The 21569-nt window shown below is 34.7% G+C and overlaps 1 protein-coding gene and 2 pseudogenes across 8 annotated transcripts; all 3 read left to right on the top strand.

Annotated features, from left to right (window-relative positions):
• Positions 1 to 952: 952 nt before the first annotated feature.
• On the top strand, positions 953 to 8239 carry LOC104767546 (coatomer subunit beta'-3). Of its 7 annotated transcripts, none has more exons than XR_015590852.1 (27): positions 1026 to 1059; positions 1161 to 1298; positions 1675 to 1695; positions 1817 to 1878; positions 1972 to 2026; positions 2191 to 2227; positions 2346 to 2671; positions 2772 to 2903; positions 2992 to 3140; positions 3325 to 3393; positions 3626 to 3776; positions 3885 to 3950; positions 4266 to 4454; positions 4582 to 4722; positions 4868 to 4942; positions 5037 to 5213; positions 5292 to 5383; positions 5473 to 5589; positions 5818 to 5932; positions 6028 to 6099; positions 6349 to 6545; positions 6630 to 6723; positions 6807 to 6913; positions 7165 to 7294; positions 7398 to 7586; positions 7848 to 7901; positions 7998 to 8239. XR_015590852.1 is itself a non-coding variant. In XM_087501454.1 (27 exons), the coding sequence occupies exons 2-26, from the start codon at positions 1296 to 1298 to the stop codon at positions 7865 to 7867; spliced, it is 2745 nt and encodes a 914-aa protein (XP_087357580.1). In that variant the 5' UTR covers positions 1026 to 1059; positions 1161 to 1295; the 3' UTR covers positions 7868 to 7901; positions 7998 to 8239. The 7 variants fall into 7 exon arrangements, 3 of the variants coding, with proteins under 3 accessions (XP_087357578.1, XP_087357580.1, XP_087357579.1); XR_015590854.1 differs by having other exon boundaries at positions 7398 to 7630; XM_087501454.1 differs by having other exon boundaries at positions 7398 to 7545.
• Positions 8240 to 8327: 88 nt separating this feature from the next.
• LOC104765429 (nuclear pore complex protein NUP50B pseudogene) lies at positions 8328 to 10362 on the top strand (annotated as a pseudogene). The gene is made up of 2 exons (XR_015590855.1): positions 8328 to 8491; positions 8766 to 10362. The product of XR_015590855.1 is annotated as a nuclear pore complex protein NUP50B pseudogene (transcript).
• Positions 10363 to 13926: 3564 nt separating this feature from the next.
• Positions 13927 to 17173, top strand: LOC104767545 (uncharacterized; annotated as a pseudogene).
• The last annotated feature ends 4396 nt before the right edge of the window (positions 17174 to 21569 follow it).

Below are 21569 nucleotides of genomic sequence, written 5' to 3'. Positions count from 1 at the left end.
CAAAAAATTTAAAGAGAATATTCTAAACAATCATATCATCTAACTTACCATATTAATTTTCTTTATTAAATTATTCATCAAATAAAATCTTTTGATATCTAACTTAACATATTAATTTATTAATTATCATTATACTTCACCTTTCATTTTTATATATGAGTGTATTTTGTGAAACAAATAAATTATCATATTATTTATTATAATTAAAAAATAGTTTTATTTCTGGATATACCATAAGTTGAATTTTTAAAAACAAATATAAATTGTTCAATCTATTTCATATTCAAGCTTTAGTAATTTTATTATTTAGAAATAATATATATTGAATTAAAAATTTTACTGAGTAAATGGTCAAAAGTTGAATATTTAAATTCAAATTTACAAAATTATGTATTATAATGACATTCAAGTCATGATGTAGAATATACATTGTTGAAATAACTTCACATATACAATCTAATACAACATATTAAAATTTTATTTTAAAATATAAAATATACAAAATTTTGTATAAAATAAAATTGTCCAGTGTTATAGCACAGATACTTATCTAAAATCATTAACAATATAAAACTTACAAAATAAGTGTCTTTTTTCAAGTCATCATATTTAGCATATGATTTTATTGCATAATGTTTTATCCAAAAAAACTTTTAAAAACAATCAGAGAAATTATATTTTATATAAAAATTACAATATAAATAAAATAAATTTCAATCCGTGCTAGAGCACGGGTCTTAATATAGTAAAATGTTAGAAAGAAGTCATTATTTTTCCTCGTGTATTTTTGAGGATTAAAATGCCACATGTCACCTTTTTATTGCATAAATGACTTGTGTTCAAAGTTTGTAAGGACTTTTCTCATTTTAGGGGATTAAGGAATCTTATTTGTTTAACATATATGTTTGGGATCAAACAGTCAATAAAATGCAACATGTCACCATATCATTGCACACATGACTTGTCCTCTATGGCTCTATGTAGTAGTATAAAAATAAATTGTTGATGATACTTACTTTTGGTCATAAACATAGCAGGCCCAACCGCAGTGGCAATCCCGTAAATATCTTCATCCGTTCCTTTGTCCATAATTTGTGAATTTTCCATTTATTTATTTTTATTATATTTTTAATATCTCCGCCGTATTTAATACAACAAAGCAAGCTCTCTGCACGCACTCTACGACGCCCTGAGCCTTTTAACGTCTTTCTCCGATCGTCGTCGGTCTACAGATTTAAGCGAAAAAAAAAAACACTAGATCCGTCGAGAGCATATCTTCTGCTTAATCCGTAACAATGGTAACTAGCCTAATCTCTCATTCCTCTCTCTCTTTTTTTTTTTTTTCCTTTCTCCCCAGATCTCAATTGGATTTTGTTTGCGCGATGCGATCTTGGACATCTGTAGTTTTTGCCTAATTTGAGTGAGATCGTGGGATTTTAATGGTTTTAACGTCGCCAGCCTCGTGTTGTTTTCATATCGATTCTTTCATGAAATCGAGTATAGTGTGTCTGACTGTGTCTGGCATTTTTGGTGTTTATGAGATTGAATTTTGAAAAAGATCTGGTGTTTGTGTGGTTTTGAATGCTCTCTCTATTCGCAACATTTGTTCACGATTTTGAAATCAAACAATGTAACTGACGATTGTTCTTCTTCTTCTTCTTTGTGTTGCAACAGCCTCTCAGACTCGATATCAAGGTATTGTTTTATCTTTTACTGAAGTATATTAAGAACTGTTTTTTCGAACTTTTCTTCTTCTGTTGTTTCATTAAAATAGATGTGGCTATTAATTTGATTTTTGTTATGTTTTTTGCATCAGAGAAAATTTGCTCAACGATCAGAGAGAGTCAAATCCGTGGATCTTCATCCTACAGAACCATGGTAATTTTCAAATGACTTAATCATCAAATGAAACTTAGTTACATGTTTGGATGTGCTGATTGAATTAACGATTCAAATCACACGGTGTTACAGGATTCTGGCAAGTTTGTATTCTGGAACCGTGTGTATTTGGAACTACCAAACACAGGTGGGTGAATATTTGAATTTGTTTTTTCTCTGTTTCATTAATATCTTATGACGTGGGATAACCAAAATGTAACACATTCTATGAGGTTTAGAGGGCTGTAACTGGTATTTTTGGTAGCACTTACTATGATTTTTCTGATATGAATTTACTATGATTATCCTCAGACGATTACAAAATCCTTCGAGGTGACCGAGTTGCCAGGTATAACAAGTTTATGAGCATCTTCTGATTTCATTGTTATAGTTTTTTTACTTGCTGTATATTGCCTTGTTTAGTCTGTTGTTGTTGCTGCTACTGATTTTAATATATGATTTTGCAGTTAGGTCGGCCAAGTTTATTCCGCGCAAGCAATGGGTTGTGGCTGGAGCTGATGATATGTACATCCGTGTATACAATTACAATACAATGGACAAGGTCAAAGTATTCGAGGCTCATTCGGATTACATTAGGTGTGTAGCTGTCCATCCGACCCTTCCATATGTGCTATCATCTTCTGATGATATGCTCATAAAGCTTTGGGACTGGGAAAATGGTTGGGCTTGTACTCAGATATTTGAGGGACATTCACACTATGTGATGCAAGTGGTATTCAATCCAAAAGACACCAACACTTTTGCCAGTGCATCGCTTGATCGTACCATAAAGGTGTGAAAGAGGTCAATGCGCTTAGATTAATGGTTTAGTCAGTACAAGGTGCTTTAATAAGTGTTTGCTCAGACTTTTTTTCATGCTTGTTCATCTTCAGATATGGAATCTCGGTTCCCCAGACCCAAATTTTACACTGGATGCTCATCAGAAAGGAGTCAACTGCGTAGACTATTTCACAGGGGGTGATAAACCTTACTTAATTACTGGCTCTGATGATCATACTGCTAGGGTATGCTTCCGGTTAAGATTCCTATATGTGCTTTGCTTCCCCTGTGAATTATGTATTTGCAGATCATTTACTTGTGGTACTTTTTCAGGTATGGGACTATCAAACCAAAAGTTGTGTCCAGACGCTAGATGGGCACACACACAATGTATCTGCCGTATGTTTCCATCCTGAGTTTCCGATAATAATCACAGGTTCTGAGGATGGCACTGTTCGCATTTGGCACTCCACGACTTACAGGTATTTTCACCTAAAATTATTTCTGTCAAAAGACATAACAATAATATGGTTTAGGTCTTTAACACTCATGACTCAACTAAACCATGTTCACATGGGGTTCTTTCTTGTATACATTTTCACCATAGGTTTGCTTTCTCTTTTGGTCGTTTGATCTGTTATTTTCAATCTTATATTTCTTTTTCAGGCTAGAAAACACATTGAATTATGGTCTCGAGAGAGTCTGGGCCATTGGTTACATCAAAAGTTCGCGGCGGTGAGTTCTGCTCCCTACTTAATGATTTTTCGAATTATGATCGAGGGGTAGATGTTCTCTATAGATAGAATATTTGATTTTGTCCTTTTTGTAGCTAGATTTCCTCTGAAATTGACGATTTGGATAGATAAGGTCACTCAGAGTAGCTAGGAGCTTTTGAGGGATCAGTGTTTAGACCTTTTTCAACTGATCATACAGGACCATCAACGACGCATGTGTTTGTATTTTACAGGGTTGTGATTGGATATGATGAAGGAACCATTATGGTTAAACTTGGACGAGAAATTCCTGTCGCTAGCATGGACAGTAGCGGAAAAATTATATGGGCTAAGCATAATGAAATTCAAACTGCAAACATCAAAAGTATTGGTGCAGGTTACGAGGTCTAGCTCTGATTTTGTAACTCTTGTATTCTGGCATGGGAAACCTGTGCCCCTTAACTATTTATTTGTCTGCCTGATGAGTTTAAGCTTCATTTCTCTCTACCTTAGGTTACTGATGGAGAAAGACTTCCCTTGTCTGTTAAAGAGCTGGGGACCTGTGATCTTTATCCACAAGTGAGCGTTACTACACAACACCATTCAAAACTTTTTCTGTAGTGTTGAACTATTATAGGATCTTTGGGTAAACATTTTTGGTGCATGTCCCACTTAAATGGGTGTGATGGACATGAGCATTGAAGTATTGGTGGGTATCACTAGGAGCCATGCTTCAGCTAGATCTTAAGTTTTTATGGTTATTTAAAACAATTTTATATTTAAAATGAAGCGTTAATAGATGATAATTTGAAACTATATATCATATGAAGTCCCAAGAGTGTGGTTCAGAATAATCATCTCTTGTATCTCATATGTAGCCATTTTAACTCTCAGAGCTTGAAGCACAACCCTCATGGGAGGACTGTCGTTGTTTGTGGTGATGGAGAGTACATAATCTACACATCTGTAGTTTGGAGAAATAGATCTTTCGGGTCTGGGCTGGAATTTGTTTGGTCATCCGAGGGGGAATGTGCAGTTAGAGAAAGTTCATCAAAGATAAAGATATGCAATAGAAATTTCCAGGTTTGCTATTCTCATTGTGGTCTTACTTATACAATTTTGTTAGAGTGCGATTCTAGAAACTGCAGATGTTTGCAACAGAGACAGCTATTGCTGGGTCTGCTGTATTAATAAAAGGTGGTGTTTTCAGGAAAGGAAGACTATTCGGCCTACTTTCTCAGCTGAGAAGATCTTTGGAGGAACCTTGTTGGCAATGTGTTCAAATGATTTTATCTGCTTTTATGATTGGGCTGAATGCAGGCTGATTCAACAAATTGATGTCACAGTAAAGGTATCCCAGTTAACTTGTCTCTGTTATGAGAAGTTAGCATTCATCACGTTTTTCAATTCTCTCTCTTTACATTTTATTTTTAGATGGAATTTGTCCCCATTTGCGTATTTACTAACTCTTTAGTGCTCCCACGAAAAATCTGCAGAATCTGTATTGGGCTGAAAGTGGTGATTTAGTAGCCATTGCTAGTGATACGTCATTCTATATCTTGAAGTACAATGTGAGAATCCGTTCAACCTCAAATTTCCAGCTATATATAGTCACTTTCGTGGATTGTCCAAAAGCTTACCCTGGTGTTCCTCTTGCTGTTACAGCGTGACTTGGTTTCCTCGCATTTTGATAGTGGAAAACCAACTGATGAGGAGGGTGTTGATGATGCTTTTGAGGTTCTCCACGAGAACGATGAACGTGTCAGGACAGGTATATGGGTTGGGGACTGCTTCATTTACAACAACTCTTCTTGGAAGCTTAACTATTGTGTTGGAGGCGAGGTACCCAAGAGTGTATTTTGATTTCTAATGATATTTATGAGCTACATTATATCTTAGCTTCTAATATACTTATGGCAGGTAACCACAATGTATCATTTGGACCGCCCAATGTATTTGTTAGGCTATATGGCCAACCAAAGCCGGGTGTACTTGATAGACAAAGAATTCAAGTACGTTTCTTTATTTGTGTTATATTTCAGACTGTTTTATAATGCATACATAATTTGATGACGTATTTCACCTTTTTATGGGAATGCAGTGTCGTAGGATATACCCTGCTGCTTAGCCTGATTGAATACAAGACTCTTGTGATGCGAGGCGATTTGGATAGAGCCAATCAGATTTTACCTACAATTCCTAAAGAGCAGCATAACAAGTACGTTATATGTTATTCTGGTCTAAATTTATACATTCATGTATAATTCATTCTTCACTGCACTTTATCTCCTGTTGCCTGCTATGTCTTACGTGATATTATTTTTGAAGTAAACAGTATTGTGGTATGTTAGTGAGGATCTGCAGTTTGATATTTTGTGCCAATTGGTTTTTCAGTATTTTGTGTGTATCTCTTTTAGTTTCATCTAGAAATGTTTTCAACTTTCAGTGTTGCTCATTTCTTGGAATCTCGGGGAATGATTGAAGATGCTTTAGAAATTGCAACAGATGCTGACTACAAATTTGATCTGGCCATACAACTGGGTAGACTTGAAATGGCAAAGGTAATATGATAGGTGATGCTTAATTGTTTAGGAATCACTCTTACATTTTCTGGAAGTAGAATTATTTATCTTATCTTTGTTCCCCATGCTTGTAGGAAATCGCTGAAGAAGTACAGAGCGAGTCTAAATGGAAGCAGTTAGGAGAGTTAGCCATGTCCTCTGGGAAGGTACATCTTCTCTATTAAAAAAATGTTACCCAAATTTTTGTATTGGTAATAAGAAAATTAACTTTCTATGCAAATGCTATATCAGTCAGGTTACTAATTTACATTGTATTGATAGGAGTTGATTGCTATATTTAAATCGTACAATGGCAAAGCTTTCTTCTAGGCCTCTAGTCTTTGCGGAGCGGAGTCATCTCTGATGTCTACTAACTAAGCTACTCTTTTGCATTTGTGTGTGTTCCATCATGGTAGCTTCAACTGACCGAGGATTGCATGAAGTACGCTATGGATTTGAGTGGTTTGTTACTACTATATTCTTCTTTGGGAGATGATGAAGGGGTGTCAAAACTTGCATGCCTTGCTAAGGAACAGGGGAAGAACAATGTTGCCTTTCTTTGCTTATTTACGCTGGGTAGATTGGAAGATTGTCTGCAGTTATTGGTAGAGAGGTATTTAATTAGTGTTCATTTGACCATTTAGGAAATCAAATCTGTGTGTCTGTTGTTAGGATAAACGGATTTTTATTTTGATAGTAACCGGATACCAGAAGCTGCTCTGATGGCACGATCTTATCTTCCAAGCAAAGTTTCTGAGATAGTAGCTCTTTGGAGGGAAGATCTCAGCAAGGTTATTTTCTCATCTTTTTTAATTTACTGTGTCAGCGAGAAAATATGTCAGGTGGTTTTAAATAGCCTTTGACTTGTCATCAGGTTAATTCAAAAGCAGCAGAATCATTAGCTGATCCGGAGGAGTACCCAAATCTTTTTGAGGATTGGCAAGTTGCTCTTTCTGTTGAAGGAAACACTGCAAAGACAAGGTATCCGAACATATATATTCTGCTATCTTGCACTTTTTTTCCCATGGTCTTTGCGGCTTCAAATGTAGGTCAATAGTTGTGTATGTACCTCGATATGATTGTACAGATGGGATGGATGCCCGTAGGAAAACTTCATCCGTGAGCCTCTTATTATTTCCCATGATTATGCACTGAGATGGTTAATGTTGATTCTTCATACCCAAAGTGTCATTATTGTGGCCAAAAAGAAATTGACTCTTGTTCATCCACAGGGGAGTTTACACTGCTGCAGAAAATTATCCATCCCATGCCGATAAATCTTCCATTACCCTCGTGGAAGCCTTTAGAAACCTGCAAGTGGAAGCAGAGGAATCACTTGAAAATGGAGACATCGATCACGAGGTAAGTTCTTTTAGAACTGATTTGTTTGAATCGTTTGCTAAGCAGACAACAACTTTGTTTTCAACAGGACTAGTAGCTGAATAGTTGTTTGAACACCGTGCAGGTAGCAGAAGAGAACGGTCATGTAGAGAATGAAGGAGATGAAGAGGAACAACAGGAAGAAGAAGTGAATGAAGAAGAGGGAGTTGTGGATGCAGACTCTACGGATGGTGCTGTACTTGTTAATGGAAGTGAGGGTGAGGAAGAGTGGGGTACGAATAACAAAGGAAACCCATCAGCCTAATAAGCAAAAGTCAGTCCAAGATCAATGTTGAATAGTCGAAATTTTTGTCTATGGTGATTAAATTGAAACTTCTCCCCCAAAAAGATCAATATGTCGCTTCTAATATATCTTGCTTGTTTCTTGATCTTTGAGTTTGTATAGAAATTGGTTCAGTTAATTGTGTTATACAGTATCTCTGCAACTATGTGGCTAGGACTTTTGGAAGACTAGGTGTGTCCATCTTTGCAAAAAGTGCGAACTTATGGTTTTACGTATGTTTATGTTTTGCAGTGCTGACGCCAGATCCCTAGAGCTAGTTCCAGTAGCCGCCACCAATACTCCAAGGTAAAAGGATCTATATCATCCATGGTAATAAGATAAAAACATCTATGAAAAAACAGTGCATGAGTTAATTACAATCATATACTTTTGGTGTATCAGGAATGAATTCTTGGTGGAGGGAGATGAAGGAAAAAAAAGAAAGATTGGGATTGGGTGTGTGGGTTAAGGAAATTGTAGTTGATTTGTGTGGTTTATTGGGATCCCAGGTGGTGGTGGTATTACGGTTTTCATACAATGATTAAAAAGCACATTATAGAGTTTTACATTCCTCTGCTATATAGATTTTCATCAGCTCATGTTTACAGATTTCTGGTGCATATATATATATAATTCTTTTGGAAGCCTTATTTCTACATCATGGATGAAATCAGCCTACCACAACATGAACGGATGTAATATATATTAAAACTCCCATACTTCATCCAAAAAAAAAAGATCAATCTAATTCAAAATAAGGGCAAGTAGGTATATTATATAACTCTTTTTTCTTCTTCTCTTTTAATTACTCTCTCTCCCTTCCGGCTGTTAATTACTCTCTCCGGCGGTCGTCTCTCTTCGCTCCGGCAGTGATTTTCTGCTGCTTCTGCTTGTCCGTAAGTCTCCGAATCTTGGAATATTCGAGGATATATACTCTTTTCTCCCAACTCGCTGCTCGAGTTCTTAGGGTTTTTACATAGTTCGCCATTACTTACGGCTGATTTAGTTCTTTGATTTTAAATTTCCGCTGCATAATTAATTGATCGCTTCTAGATTTTGGTATGCCTTCGTTAACAAACATCTTAGGTTTCTTTATACTTTATTTACCCTGATCGGTTCTCCAGTGTTGTTTAAGCTTCCCTATGGATTTTTTTTTTTTTGGTGTTGTAGGGACTCTTAGCTTTGTTTGTAAGTGTTTGAGATTCTCTCTAGACTTTTAACAATGGGGGACTCGGAAAACGCTCAGCAGCCTTCTAAAAAGAGAGCTGCTTTGAAAGAGCTTTCTCGTGACAATCCTGGCCTTGATGATGATGATGATGATGATGATGATGATGAAGACACTTGTGCACTCCCGAGTGGTACTTTCAAGACTGCAAGTGAGGAGGTTTTGGCTACCAGAAAAATTTTCAGAGCTAAGCGCAGAGATCCATCTGCAACAGCAGCAGCACCACTAGCATCCAATCCCTTTGCTGGAATTCGTTTGGTCCCTTTTACTGCTCCTGTTCCTTCTACTACTGCTGAAGAAACGAACAAGCCTCTGTCTGGGTTAGATTCGACTCCATCTGAGGGAAAACAAGAGACACAGGATGGTCGAAGATGTGATGCAACCAATGATGACGAGAAGAGTGAGCCAGTTAATACTGGAGATGGTGGTGAAGCTGATAACAAGATTGAAGACGAGACAGAAACAACGACAGAAATTGATGTTGCTGCTGGGGAAAAGACTGAAACGGCTAAAGATGACAACGGCAATAGTGACGCTGTTGACAAGGATTCAGGTGGTAATCAGACCGAGAAAGAAGGAAATGAAGACACAGAGAAGAATGGAGATAGTGGAGGCTTGAGTTCTTTCCACCAGCACTCGAGTAGCAAAAACGCATTCACAGGACTTGCTAGTACAAGTTTCTCTGCTTCTTCATTCTCGTTTGGTTTGGTTCCACAGCAAGGTTCGACCGTGTCTGTGACTGAACAGTCACCCTTCAGTTTTGGCCTGTCAAACAATGGAATCTCTTCCCTGTTTGGTGCATCCGGCTCTGCTTCCATTGTCACGAAGAGCACAGAAACTACTACAGCTTTCCCTTCAAAGCAAGATGTTTCAGTGGAGACAGGAGAAGAGAACGAAAAAGTGGCCTTCACAGCTGGTTCAGTAATGTTTGAATATCTTGAGGGAGGATGGAAAGAGCGTGGGAAAGGAGAACTCAAGGTAAGCGTATCCACGACTGATAACGGAAAAGCCAGGTTGGTAATGAGATCCAAAGGAAACTATAGGTTGATCCTGAACGCAAGTCTTTACCCTGAAATGAAATTGGCGAACATGGACAAGAAAGGAATTACATTTGCTTGTGTGAATAGTATAAATGAAGCCGAGAAAGGTCTCTCCACATTCGCACTCAAGTTCAAGGACCCAACGGTAGTGGAAGAGTTCCGAGCAGTTATCGAGAAACATAAAGAAAGTAAACCTTCCGTTGTAGAAGCAGCAGCTCCTTTAAAGACACCTGAGAACTCACCGAGGGCTGAAGATACTTGAAGGTAAAAACTTTGAAACATTCGTCGTCTTAGTTTCATTGTGTTCTTGTCTATGTTGTTTGAAGCTCAAATTCGTGATATACAAAAATGTAGCCCGACCTCAGCAGAAGAATATACAACTTGAGAATATGTGAACATTCCCCCATAGTTTTCTAGAGAATCTCGATTTAAATAGAATGATACCAAAATCAAGAATTAGAAAGTTATAAATGTTAATATTAAGTTTCGTATTTTCATTTAACTGATTTCTTCTTCATATCTCCACATATGTATGCTAATTTCCCATTTCGCTGCGAAAAGGAAAACCAATATTTAATATTTGCATAAAAATCGGGAATGTTGATACTTCAATTCAGCTTCTATTATTTTCAAATTTAAGAAATGGTAATATTATAATTACTAACATATTCCATTGTTAATGTTTACTAGGTTTGGATTAGTATTAATCTAAATTAAAAAAATGCACTATCAATACAAGGTAACAATGCACAATCAATAAAACTAATGAGTTAAAATATCTTTGAAAATATTGTATCATTCATGTATATTCCACAGTTTAAGTATTACCTTCATATATTTATTATGGTTCATATTTATCTTACATATATAAAATTTACGTTAGCATTATTACATTTAACCAAAAAAAACTAATTATTAAATTAGTGAGTGAAAAATAAAAATTTGTATTTGGTTTAATTTAGTTCTTACGCTAATAGTTTAATATTAGATATAATAGTTTTTAAATTTTAAAAAGTTTAAAATATTATAGATACATATAAATAATTAAAAATATCATCGGATGAGGGTATATAGCTATACGAGTTTGGATTAGTATTAATATAAATTAAAAATATCAATAACTCGGTATCACAAAAGTAATTCATCAATATTAGACATATTTAATTATGTTGATTATGTAAAAGCATATTATCTCGCGTATACCATAGACCAAATCCTAAAATTAACAATAAAAATACAATTATACAATTTTAAGCAATAAATAAAACAAACAAAATTAAGAAATAAATACAACTAAAATTTTAAATATTTTAGTTTTAAAAAATAGTCACACCGCGAGTTAAAATGTAGTTATCAATATCATAACTGAATTATAATTCTCATAAATGTTTAATTATACTAGTAGTGATCTGTGTTTCAGCAATGGAAAAATTTCATCAAATAGAATCTGTTGCAATCTGAAATTGTATTTCATCTTTCTTGTTTTTTCTTAATTAGAAGCTAATTAAGAAAATTGGTACAAAGTGGATTGCTTATACACTAAAATTCCACCTCAAGACAAACAATGATATAGTTACACATGTCCATTTTAGCTTTAATTAAACTTCTTGGTTCATATAGCTACTTTATGTAGAAGGATCTAGAAGAGAAGATTTATTATATAGATATGTAAAGATTGAATTCTATCTTAGTTTATGAAACCATTTTTTCTATATAAACAACCTAAAGCTTATGATTATGAGAGCAATACATAATTTTTCCAATCTCTATCTCTCATCAATCACACACTTTATAAGTTTTTTTCTTTCTTTTCTTGATGGTTAATTTGAGTTCTTAAAACGATAACACTGCAGCGAAATATATAGCTAGATAGAAGGATTAAAAATAAAGAAATATAAAAGAGGAGAAAACTAGATATGCACAGCTTGATCTCTTTGTTGTTGTTGTGATAAAGTACATGTGAACTTGTAAGATCAATAATGTTCTGTGTATTTCATCATAGGAAGTAGGAACACACAAGTACATGGTTGAGTCGGCTGTCATAGATCCTATAATCTAACAATGATATACATGAATCATATATTTAACATAATCTCCTAATATTTAGTCTTATCCTAATAGAACTCATCGATTTTGATGTTGAGATATTAATTTTGATCCTTGCTTCCATGAAATTGTATTTCCTTGTTTTTTTTTTTTTTTTTAATATCACAATTAGAGCTATACATTAAAATTTCAGTTCAGGACATGACATTGATTTTTTTGGTGACAAAATTTCCATGAAGCTATCTTGCTACTTGCTCGGGTCTACGTTCTCAGTTGTCACAATGTTTCTCCACATATCTTTCTGTCATGTATATTTTAGGTTTGTTGTACAGCGATTTATTTATTAATTGCACTAAGATGTCTTCGTCGTCTCAAATATTCAAAAACGTGTTAAAACCGTATATAAGAAAAGTCAAGTTTATTGTTTTAGGTTTTTAGTTTTATATATGTATGGTTTATTTTTTGAATTATGGTGTGCATCTAAATAATATACCTTGTACGTATATATGTGAATCAGGCATTTCAGTAGTGTTATGTACTTATGTAGTTATGTTGATCATTTCGACATTCACTTTGCCAAATGGGAGAAGGGATATTTAATTTTGTGTAAAATATAGAGTAAAAATGGGTCATTCTAAAAAATTATTAGCCCTCTATATTAATGGAGAAGTGATATGAAATAAGATTATTTTAGGTGTCAACGTAAGTGTGATTCAAGGAAACGCAGATGACCCTTACTATGTAAATTTTTTTTACAATCGAACCATTTACATAAAACTTTCTATAATCACCTAAATATTAATCAAACAATATTACAATAGAACAAATGATAGTTGATTTTGTTTATTTATCTTACATTTTAACATTAATGTTAACATTTAGATATATATATATATATATATATATATATACATATTTAGTTTTTCTTTTTGGTAAAATATGTATTATTTTTGTTTGACTTCTTATTTTTAAAATTGTACGCGTCCGAGTTCGGTCTATTTAAAGAACAGCAAGTTCTGCTTCAAACATCAAACAAACTCAATTTTTAAAGATCAAGAAAAAGAGTGTGTTTTTGGGTAATTAGCAGTGTCTATAATTTGGTCTTTTAATTTGTAAATGAAAATCTCTCCGATGGGAAGGACAAGTGTGGTTTTGGGTTTAGCAGTGTGTTTCTTTCTCTCAAGCTTCCATGAGGTTTCTTGCCAGGTATAGGTAACCACAAAAGTTTCTTTAAACGAACATAACACAAGTACACAATTAAAGAGTGAATCACAAGAGAAGAAGCAAAAAAAAAATATACTTGCAGTGTGATTCACTCTTTAATTATATACCCAACATGCCCTTGTTTAAAAAAAAAAATATATCCAGTATGTCATTGTTTTATGTTACAGGAAAAAAACGTAATTACAAAAATGTTATTGCCACGTCAGAAATCGCTGACGTGTATTAAATAATTCAGCCGTAACGTGTTATAGAGGTAATGCCGGCTGGGTTATGATATGTTGCGGCTGATTTATGGAAAAAACATTTGAGTAAGAGAGGACAGCTGACTTAGAGCATAACTCAGCCAAGCGTTACAACTGACTTAATGAAATCTGGTTGAGTTATGCCATAACTCAGCCGCCCTTACGGCTGAGTTATAATCCGATGGTTGAGTTGTAAATTTTTTGGCTGAGTTATCACTACGACACGACTGAATTATCATTCTGAATATGGTTGAGTTATGAACAACGGCTAACTTATGAGATGTGGTTATGGCTGAGTTATGATTAAGTTTTATAACTCAGCCGCCATGAGCTGACTTATCGTAATACTTGGCCATTTTACGGTTGACTTAGTAGCAAAAGATTAATTACTAAAATATCATTCAGTTAAGGCTGACTTGTTTAACACGTCTCCATCAATGAATTTTGATTCTGGTATGTAGGGCTCCTTTTTTTTGTCGAAAGTACGTAGGGCTCCAAGTCATATTCGTTTGGTCCCTTTTACTGCTCCTGTTCCTTCTACTACTGCTGAAGAAATGAACAAGCCTCTGTCTGGGTTAGATTTGACTCCATCTGAGGGAAAACAAGAGATACAGGATGATGGAAGATGTGATGCGACCAAGGATATTATTGACGAGAAGAGTGAGGCAGTTAATACAAGATTGTAAAGCTGAATGAATATTATTGAAAGGAATTGACTATAGGACTATGTAAGGAAAACAAATATACACAATAAATAGAAAGCGTTGACATAAGAGATTAGATGATATGATAGAGATGATGATTTGTAATTGAATCTGTTAGATGATATGATGGAGATGATAATCTGTGATCAAATAAGTTTTCCTTTTATGTAGATCCTTAATACGCCCCCTCAAAGATGGAAGGACTAAGGTGACTCCAATCTTGTTGTGCAGGTAATGAAAGGTTGCACGAGGTAAAGGCTTTGTTAGAGCATCTGCAAGTTGATATTTTGTGGAGACAAGTGAGACACAAAGTTTGTCGTCTTGAATCAGCTCACGAATGAAGTGGTAGTTGAAGATGTATTGGTTTATCTGAAGTAGTGTCTGTGTGATTCAAGACGTGATACAAGATTGTTGGTGTTTTATGTGCGTGAGAAGTTTCTAGAAGGTTTGAGAAGGCAATATTGAAGGATGGTTTGAGGGTGAATTGAAGAGGAAAACTACTATTTCTTTGGTTGATTAAATTGGAGTTTTAAAAGGAAAAGGAAAATAGCAAAAAGGAAAAAGTCTTTTTCTTATGGAATTTGGAAATCTTCTTCTATGGTGATTAGGAAGTCTGGATGGGTATATAAGGAGGTGTTGGGCACGTCCTAGAGAAGCAAGAGAGCTGAGGCATAAAGGTTAAAATCCTAGAGAGCTTTCTCATTGTGTGCAGCTTAGTTTCGCGGTTTGGTGCTTGTGTTGTTCAAGCTTCTTTGTTCGTCGGTGTGACGTGTGTGTGAAGGTTGCTCAAGAGAGTTGAAAATCTGAAGTCAGGGGGAGTTTAGCCTAATGTTAGGTTATCTTGGTTTAAATCTAGGCTTGGTGTTAGTCTAGTTAAGGGTAGAGAATTATCCTTAAGATTTCATGTTATAGAACGGATCGGTGAATTAAGAGGGTTGTGCTTGATTTACGCGTTTGCGAATATGTTGTATTTGCTTTCTTGTTATAGTGGAATTAAAATCTGGATGTGGTCCTGGGGTGTAGGAAAAACCGAACCTCGTGAACAAATTTCTTGTGTTCTTTACTTTTTGCACTTTATTATTGCCTCATCCGCATTTACAAGTGGTATCAGAGCGGGTTCTCGATATAGATTAAATCGATATAGATTAAATCTAGTTTCGGGTAGATCAAGGGTGAGGGTAATTCAGGAAGTAAGGCAAAACTTTGAATCAGTTGTGATGAATTCATACAGAGAAGACACGTCTATGTCAAGACCACCGTTGCTTGATTCAACAAATTACAGATATTGGAAGGTTCGTATGCAAGCGTTTATTAGTAACCTTGAGGAAGATTGCTGGAATTCGATTGATCTTGGTTGGGAGCCTCCTAAAGTTGTGGATGATAAAGGAGTTTAGAGTCTTAAGCCAAGAGATAAGTGGACTGCTGCAGAGAAAAAAACTATCAAGTCACTTCAAGAGAAAAAACTATCAACGGCCAAGACAGCGATTTACAATGCTATTGATTCAAGCCACTTCAAGTTAATTTCTCAATGTGTATCAGCTCAGAAAGCGTGGAAGTCATTGGAGAATATGTTTGAAGATACTTCAAGTGTTAAGAGAACAAAGTTGGATATGTTGGCATCACAATTTGAGAATCTAAGGATGGAAGAAAAATAAATTGTGGCTGAGTTCAGTCCTAAGTTATGTGATATATCTAATGAGGCTTTTGCTCTTGGAATGCAGTACAAAGACAAAAAGCTTGTGAAGAAGCTGAAGCGATCATTACCTGCAAGATTTGAGTCAAAAAATTATGCAGTTGAAGAAGCTCATCATTTAGATGAGATGGCTTTTGATGAGTTTGTTGGGATTCTTAAAGCTTTTGAATTAAGCAAAACATATGAAGCTGAAGGAGTAAAGAAGAAAGATGATCAAGTTAATGAAGCAATAAAGAAGGAAGTTGACATTGGAGTAGCTCTTAAGGTATCATCTTGTGAAGATTCAATGGCTATGTTATCAAGACAATTTGCTAAATTTCTGAAGTGTAAGGGCGAAGAGAAGAAAAGTAGAATGGGTGAAGAGATGAAGACTTCATCAAAGAATGTTCAATGTTTTGAATGCAAAGGATACGGTCATGTACAGTCTGATTGTGCCAATCTACAAAAGCATAAAAAGAAGGCTATGAATGTTGTTACTAGTGATTCTGAAACTGATTCAAATGAAGAAGAAGAACTGAAGAATTTTGTGGCGTTAATTTTGAAGATAGTTCTGAATCAATGTCTGCATCAGTGTCTGCAACTGCTTCCAAGCCTGCAGCAAAACGTGCAACTGCATCTGAACATGATTCTGATAGTGATAGTGATGCAGAAGATATGAGTTATGAAGAACTTGGTAAGAGCTATGAGAAGTTGTATGCACATTGGCTTACGGTAGTTGAAGAAAATCCAGTTTTGATTAAGGAGAAGCTTGAGTTAGAGACTAAAGTCGTTGAAGCAGAGAAATATGCAACAGAAAAGGAAGAATAAGCATCACAAGGAAGAGTACAACTTGAAGAAACTCAAAAGAATTTGAGAATGCTTAATAATGGTACAAAGAAGTTGGATCATATTCTGAGTATTGGCAAAACAGATAAGTGTGGCCTTGGATATGAAGGAAAAGTTTCAAAATCAGATCTGGTGTTTGTTTCAAGTGGAAAAATCACATCTGTATCAGGAACTGTGTCAGAGACTGCTTCAAAGATTGCTTCAAAGAATGTTTCAGATACTGTATTTGTGAAAGAGCATGGTAAAAGAGTTTATGAATTGCAGAATGCCCCTAGACAAGTTTTTCGACCTGTTTGCCATCATTGTGGTGTTGTTGGGCATATTAGGCCAATATGTTTCAGATTGTTGAGAGAGAGGAGCCGAATGGAGAATGCTTATGATGTAAGGTTTCATGGTCCTACATGTTATCACTGTGGAGTTCAAGGACATATTAAGAGGAATTGTTTTAGGTTCATTCAAGGAGTCAATCATGGAGGTCTAAGGCGCAACAAGGTTTGGGTTAGAAAAGATGAGTTCTATGGAGGTGGTGTACTAGGCTATCAACCGCGTATTGCAAAGCATGGAAAAATTTCTAGTTAGTTTTGACTATGTTGTGACTCATTAAGGGGGAGAATGAAGATGTGTCTGGTGATGTTGTTTAGGTGTTTGAACTGATGAGTTCACAAACATAGTCAAAAAGGGGGAGAATGAAGATGTATTGGTTTCTCTGAAGTAGTGTTTGTGTGATTCAAGACGTGATACATGATTGTTGGTGTTTTATGTGCATGAGAAGTTTCTAGAAGGTTTGAGAAGGCAATATTGAAGGATGGTTTGAGGATGAATTGAAGAGGAAAACTACTATTTCTTTGGTTGATTAAATTGGAGTTTTACAAGGAAAAAGAAAATAGCAAAAAGGAAAAAGTCTTTTTCTTATGGAATTTGGAAATCTTCTTTTATGGTGATTAGGAAGTCTGGATGGGTATATATGGAGGTGTTGGACACGTCCTAGAGAAACAAGAGAGCTGAGGCATAAATGTTAAAATACTAGAGAGCTTTCTCATTGTGTGTGGCTTAGTTTCGCGGTTTGGTGCTTGTGTTGTTCAAGCTTCTTTTCGTCGGTGTGACGTGTGTGTGAAGGTTGCTCAAGAGAGTTGAAGATCTGAAGTCTAGGCTCAGGAGAGTTTAGCCCAAGGTTATGTTATCTTGGTTTAATTCTAGGCTTGGTGTTAGTCTAGTTAAGGGTAGAGAATTATCCTTAAGATTTCATGTTATAGAACGGAGCGGTGAATTAAGAGGGTTGTGCTTGATATATGCATTTGCGAATAGGTTGTATTTTCTTTCTTGTTCTAGTGGAATCGAAATCTGGACGTGGTCCCGGGGAATAGGAAAAACCGAACTTCGTTAACAAAGTTCTTGTGTTCTTTATTTTCTATACTTTATTATTGCCTCATCCGTATTTACATAGTTGATGGTGATGTGCTTCATTCTAGAGTGGAATCCTGGATTTGCACATAGATAAGTGGCTCCAACATTTTCACAGGAAAGAGTTGGAGACTTGGAGCCTGGTTTTGCTGCAGTATGCAGACCAAGTTCAGAGAACTCCTGCTTCTATCTTAATCATGAGAATGAGAACTCCATTTCTTGATAAATTCTTGAGTACTAATTCGGACATTCATAATACTATCTCTCCATTTATTCCATTTATTCCATTTTCTTAAAATAAATATTGTAACAATTAAGTTTTAACGATATATGAACGTACGATAACAAGCAACATAATTATTAATTATTTTTGATAAAAACATTATCTTTCTAAAAACAGTTAAAGTATATAACTTATTTGAATAAACTTACAAACTATGAGTTGTTCTATTTTAAAACTGAATATTCTCTGAAACGAAATATGGATGGCTAAACAAAAACTTCAATGCCTTAGCTTGACCTGCTTGAACTCATCAAAGATCATTATAGCTTCTTCCATCAAATTATCTTGAGACAAAAGCTGCGACCTTCGTTGAGTGCCACATCTCCTCCTAGCTATTTAAATCTTTTAAACAAATTCACAGTTAGAAACAATATCGTCTCTTTATATGTCACCGTACTTGAACAATTTTACTTATACGATGACATGTATATAAATATAACATTAAAAAAGTCAGGCTAGCCTTTGCAGAAAGCAAGTAATGAAGCCCAAGTTGTAAGGTCACATATTATTGAGAGAAAATAATAGTGTCATATTTTATTAGTGCTTTGGGCCACATAATTTAAATAAGTGATGTATAGTGTCATAACACTTTGATGCTCGAGTATCTCTCTGCTTGCTAAAAGTTCATTCCCCAAATGCAAATGGACATTGTATGCCACATTCTTCTACCCACTCACTTTTTTCTTCTAAAATCGTATCACTTTCTCTAATTTTTAACCATTTCTTGTTGTTCTTCTTCTTCTTTTGTAAAGAAATATATTATATATATGTGGTCTAGATATTGTTTAACCCTTGTTTATATATATAACGAAGATAGTTTTATTAGTTTTTGACTTTTTTCAAAAAAAAATTGTTTTTTTCTCTTTTTCTTTGGTATCTGTAGAACTTTTTAAATTTATAACACTACATTTTACTAATGAACAATTGACAAGTATATTGAAAGTGAAGACCATTTCTCTTAATTAAGGTTGGTTTGGGGGAGAGTCCTTGTTCTTGAATAATGGCTTTCGTTTCCACTCTTGATCAGGGATTGTACAGCAGTGCTTCTTGCTAGTGTTTCCCGCCATTTTATGATTTAGAATTAAGCATACGTGAACAAATGTGTGTTCATATTTTTCTATGAACAATTCTCATAAATTTAATTATACTACTAGTGATTCAGCAACGGAAAAACTCATCAAATAGAATCCTTTGCAATCTGCAACATATTTAAGATGGAATGGCGATCACAAAATGTCGTCCGATCCTACGATTTTGAGAGAGAATAACTTTAGCAAAATATTGCAACAAAGTTGTTATTACAAAAGTGGGGAACTACGAAAATCGTTGCAGACTTTTTCAACGATTTGTATTTCTTTCCAAAAAATATGAGAATGGAGTTCCAACAACGAGAGTGACCAGGGGGGACGCGTGATCCGTGACGCCTGACAAGAACTTGATATGTATTTTGCCAATGGAGATAAGCTTTGTGACAAGTTGATCTCTTTGTCGTACGTGAAAGTACATGTAAACTCATCCATTTTGATGTTGAGATATATTCATTTTGATAGTTGCTTCCATGAAATTGTATTTCGTCTTCCTTTTTTTTTCTTAGAAGCTAAGAAAATTGGTACGATTGGATTGTTCTATTAGTGTGGTGGAGCCATACACTAAAATTCAACTTCAAGACAAACAATGATAGTTACATGTCCATTTTAATTAGCTTTTTAACTTCTTGGTTCATAGCTACTTTATGTAGAAGGATCTCGAAGATCCACAAGATAATACAGTATCAAGATAATGTAATATTTTATTATATAGATATGTAAAGATTTAGTTCTATCTTAGTTTGAAACCATTTTTTTACTATATGAAACATATGTCACCTAAAGCATATTTAGTTCTATCTTAGTTTAGGAAACCATTTTGGGCAACGAAAAATAAAGCTTCGTGAGGAGATTAATTGATCTCTTTGTCGTGAAAGTACATGTGAACTCATCCATTTTGGTGTTGAGATATTAATTTTGATCGTTGCTTCCATGAAACTGTATATCCTCTTCCTTGTTTTTTTCTGGTTCCTAATCTCAAACTAGAGCTATACTTGAAATTCCAGTTCAGGACAAACATTGATTTGTTTCGCCTGAAAATATATCCATGAAGCTATCCTGCTACTTGCCTACTTGCTAGGGTCAACGTTCTAAGTCGTCGCAACCTTTCTCCACATATATATCTTTCTGTCATGTTTATTTTATTTCGTTTGTTGTAAAGCGATTTATATATTAAAATAAAAATAAAAATTAATTGCACTAAGATTCTTCGTCGTCACAAATATGTAAAAATGAGTTAAAAACATCGATATTAGTGTGCTTTTTGAGTCTTTTGATTTGTTTTCTAGATTGTTTTTGTGTCTTGACAGGTTTTCTATAATTTTGGCACGGATGGAGCGAAGTGAAGCAATTTAGACCACTTTGGAGCAATTCAGCGGAGGAAAGAACTTGGAATTGAATCAAAATGATGGTGTCGATCGACACTACCTTTGTCTGCGAGAGAAGTCAAGTTTTGGAAGTTTTATAAAGTTGCCCAAAGTTTTCCATAATTGCAAGACTAGTCCCTGACGTGTTTTTGGACATATAAATTAGGTTTTAGAAACCCTTAAGTTATTTTCCAGCAAGTTTTATTTTCTACAACCCTGTGAGATTTTGAGAGCTTTTGGGAGAGATAGATCTGAACTCCTTCGAGAGAAGAATTCATAAACTTCATCTTTACTCTTTTAATTTCAATTGCATGTTATTCAGAATTATGTCTTGTTCTTCATTAAACATGTCTGAGTAGTTAGCTTGTTAGGTTCAAGGTTTTTCACAGAGATTTTATGATTTATTAGATCTATTTATTTAGAATTCATTATCTTTCTAGATCTTCATCATTAGGTTGTTTTTCATATTAATCATTGATTGGCCATCTAGAATTAATAACCTAGGAAAATAAATTGATATAAGAATATAATTGATTTTCCTGATTAAAACTTTTGATGAGCAAAATTACTTTTTATAAAGAGATTTGATTTAGTAATTTTGTGAACTTATCTAAACCTGAATTTAAAGTTGATTTTTAACCTAGAATTTTACAAAGAGATTTGGACTTTCTGGTTTTAAATTTAGATAATATTTGCAGTGAGAACTGATTTATTTTACAAAAATGTTTAGAGTTCTAGATCTGATCTTAATTGCTTGAATCCTAATTTATTGATTGATTTAATGTTTCATAATTTCCTGAGAAATTTCTTAGGCCTAGTTTTTTGATCTTCCGAATTTA

Source organism: Camelina sativa, chromosome 19 (assembly GCF_030686135.1).
Source record: "Camelina sativa cultivar CO46 ecotype springtype chromosome 19, ASM3068613v1".
Lineage (NCBI taxonomy): Eukaryota > Viridiplantae > Streptophyta > Magnoliopsida > Brassicales > Brassicaceae > Camelina > Camelina sativa.
The sequence above is the reverse complement of the archived record's forward strand: the minus strand, read 5'-3'. Positions and strand labels throughout refer to the sequence as shown.

Coding starts and splice junctions, on each gene's coding strand:
- LOC104767546 (XM_087501452.1), top strand. Junction 2,904..2,991: donor CTGATGATCATACTGCTAGG/GTATGCTTCCGG, acceptor GTACTTTTTCAG/GTATGGGACTATCAAACCAA. Junction 3,394..3,625: donor TACATCAAAAGTTCGCGGCG/GTGAGTTCTGCT, acceptor TGTATTTTACAG/GGTTGTGATTGGATATGATG.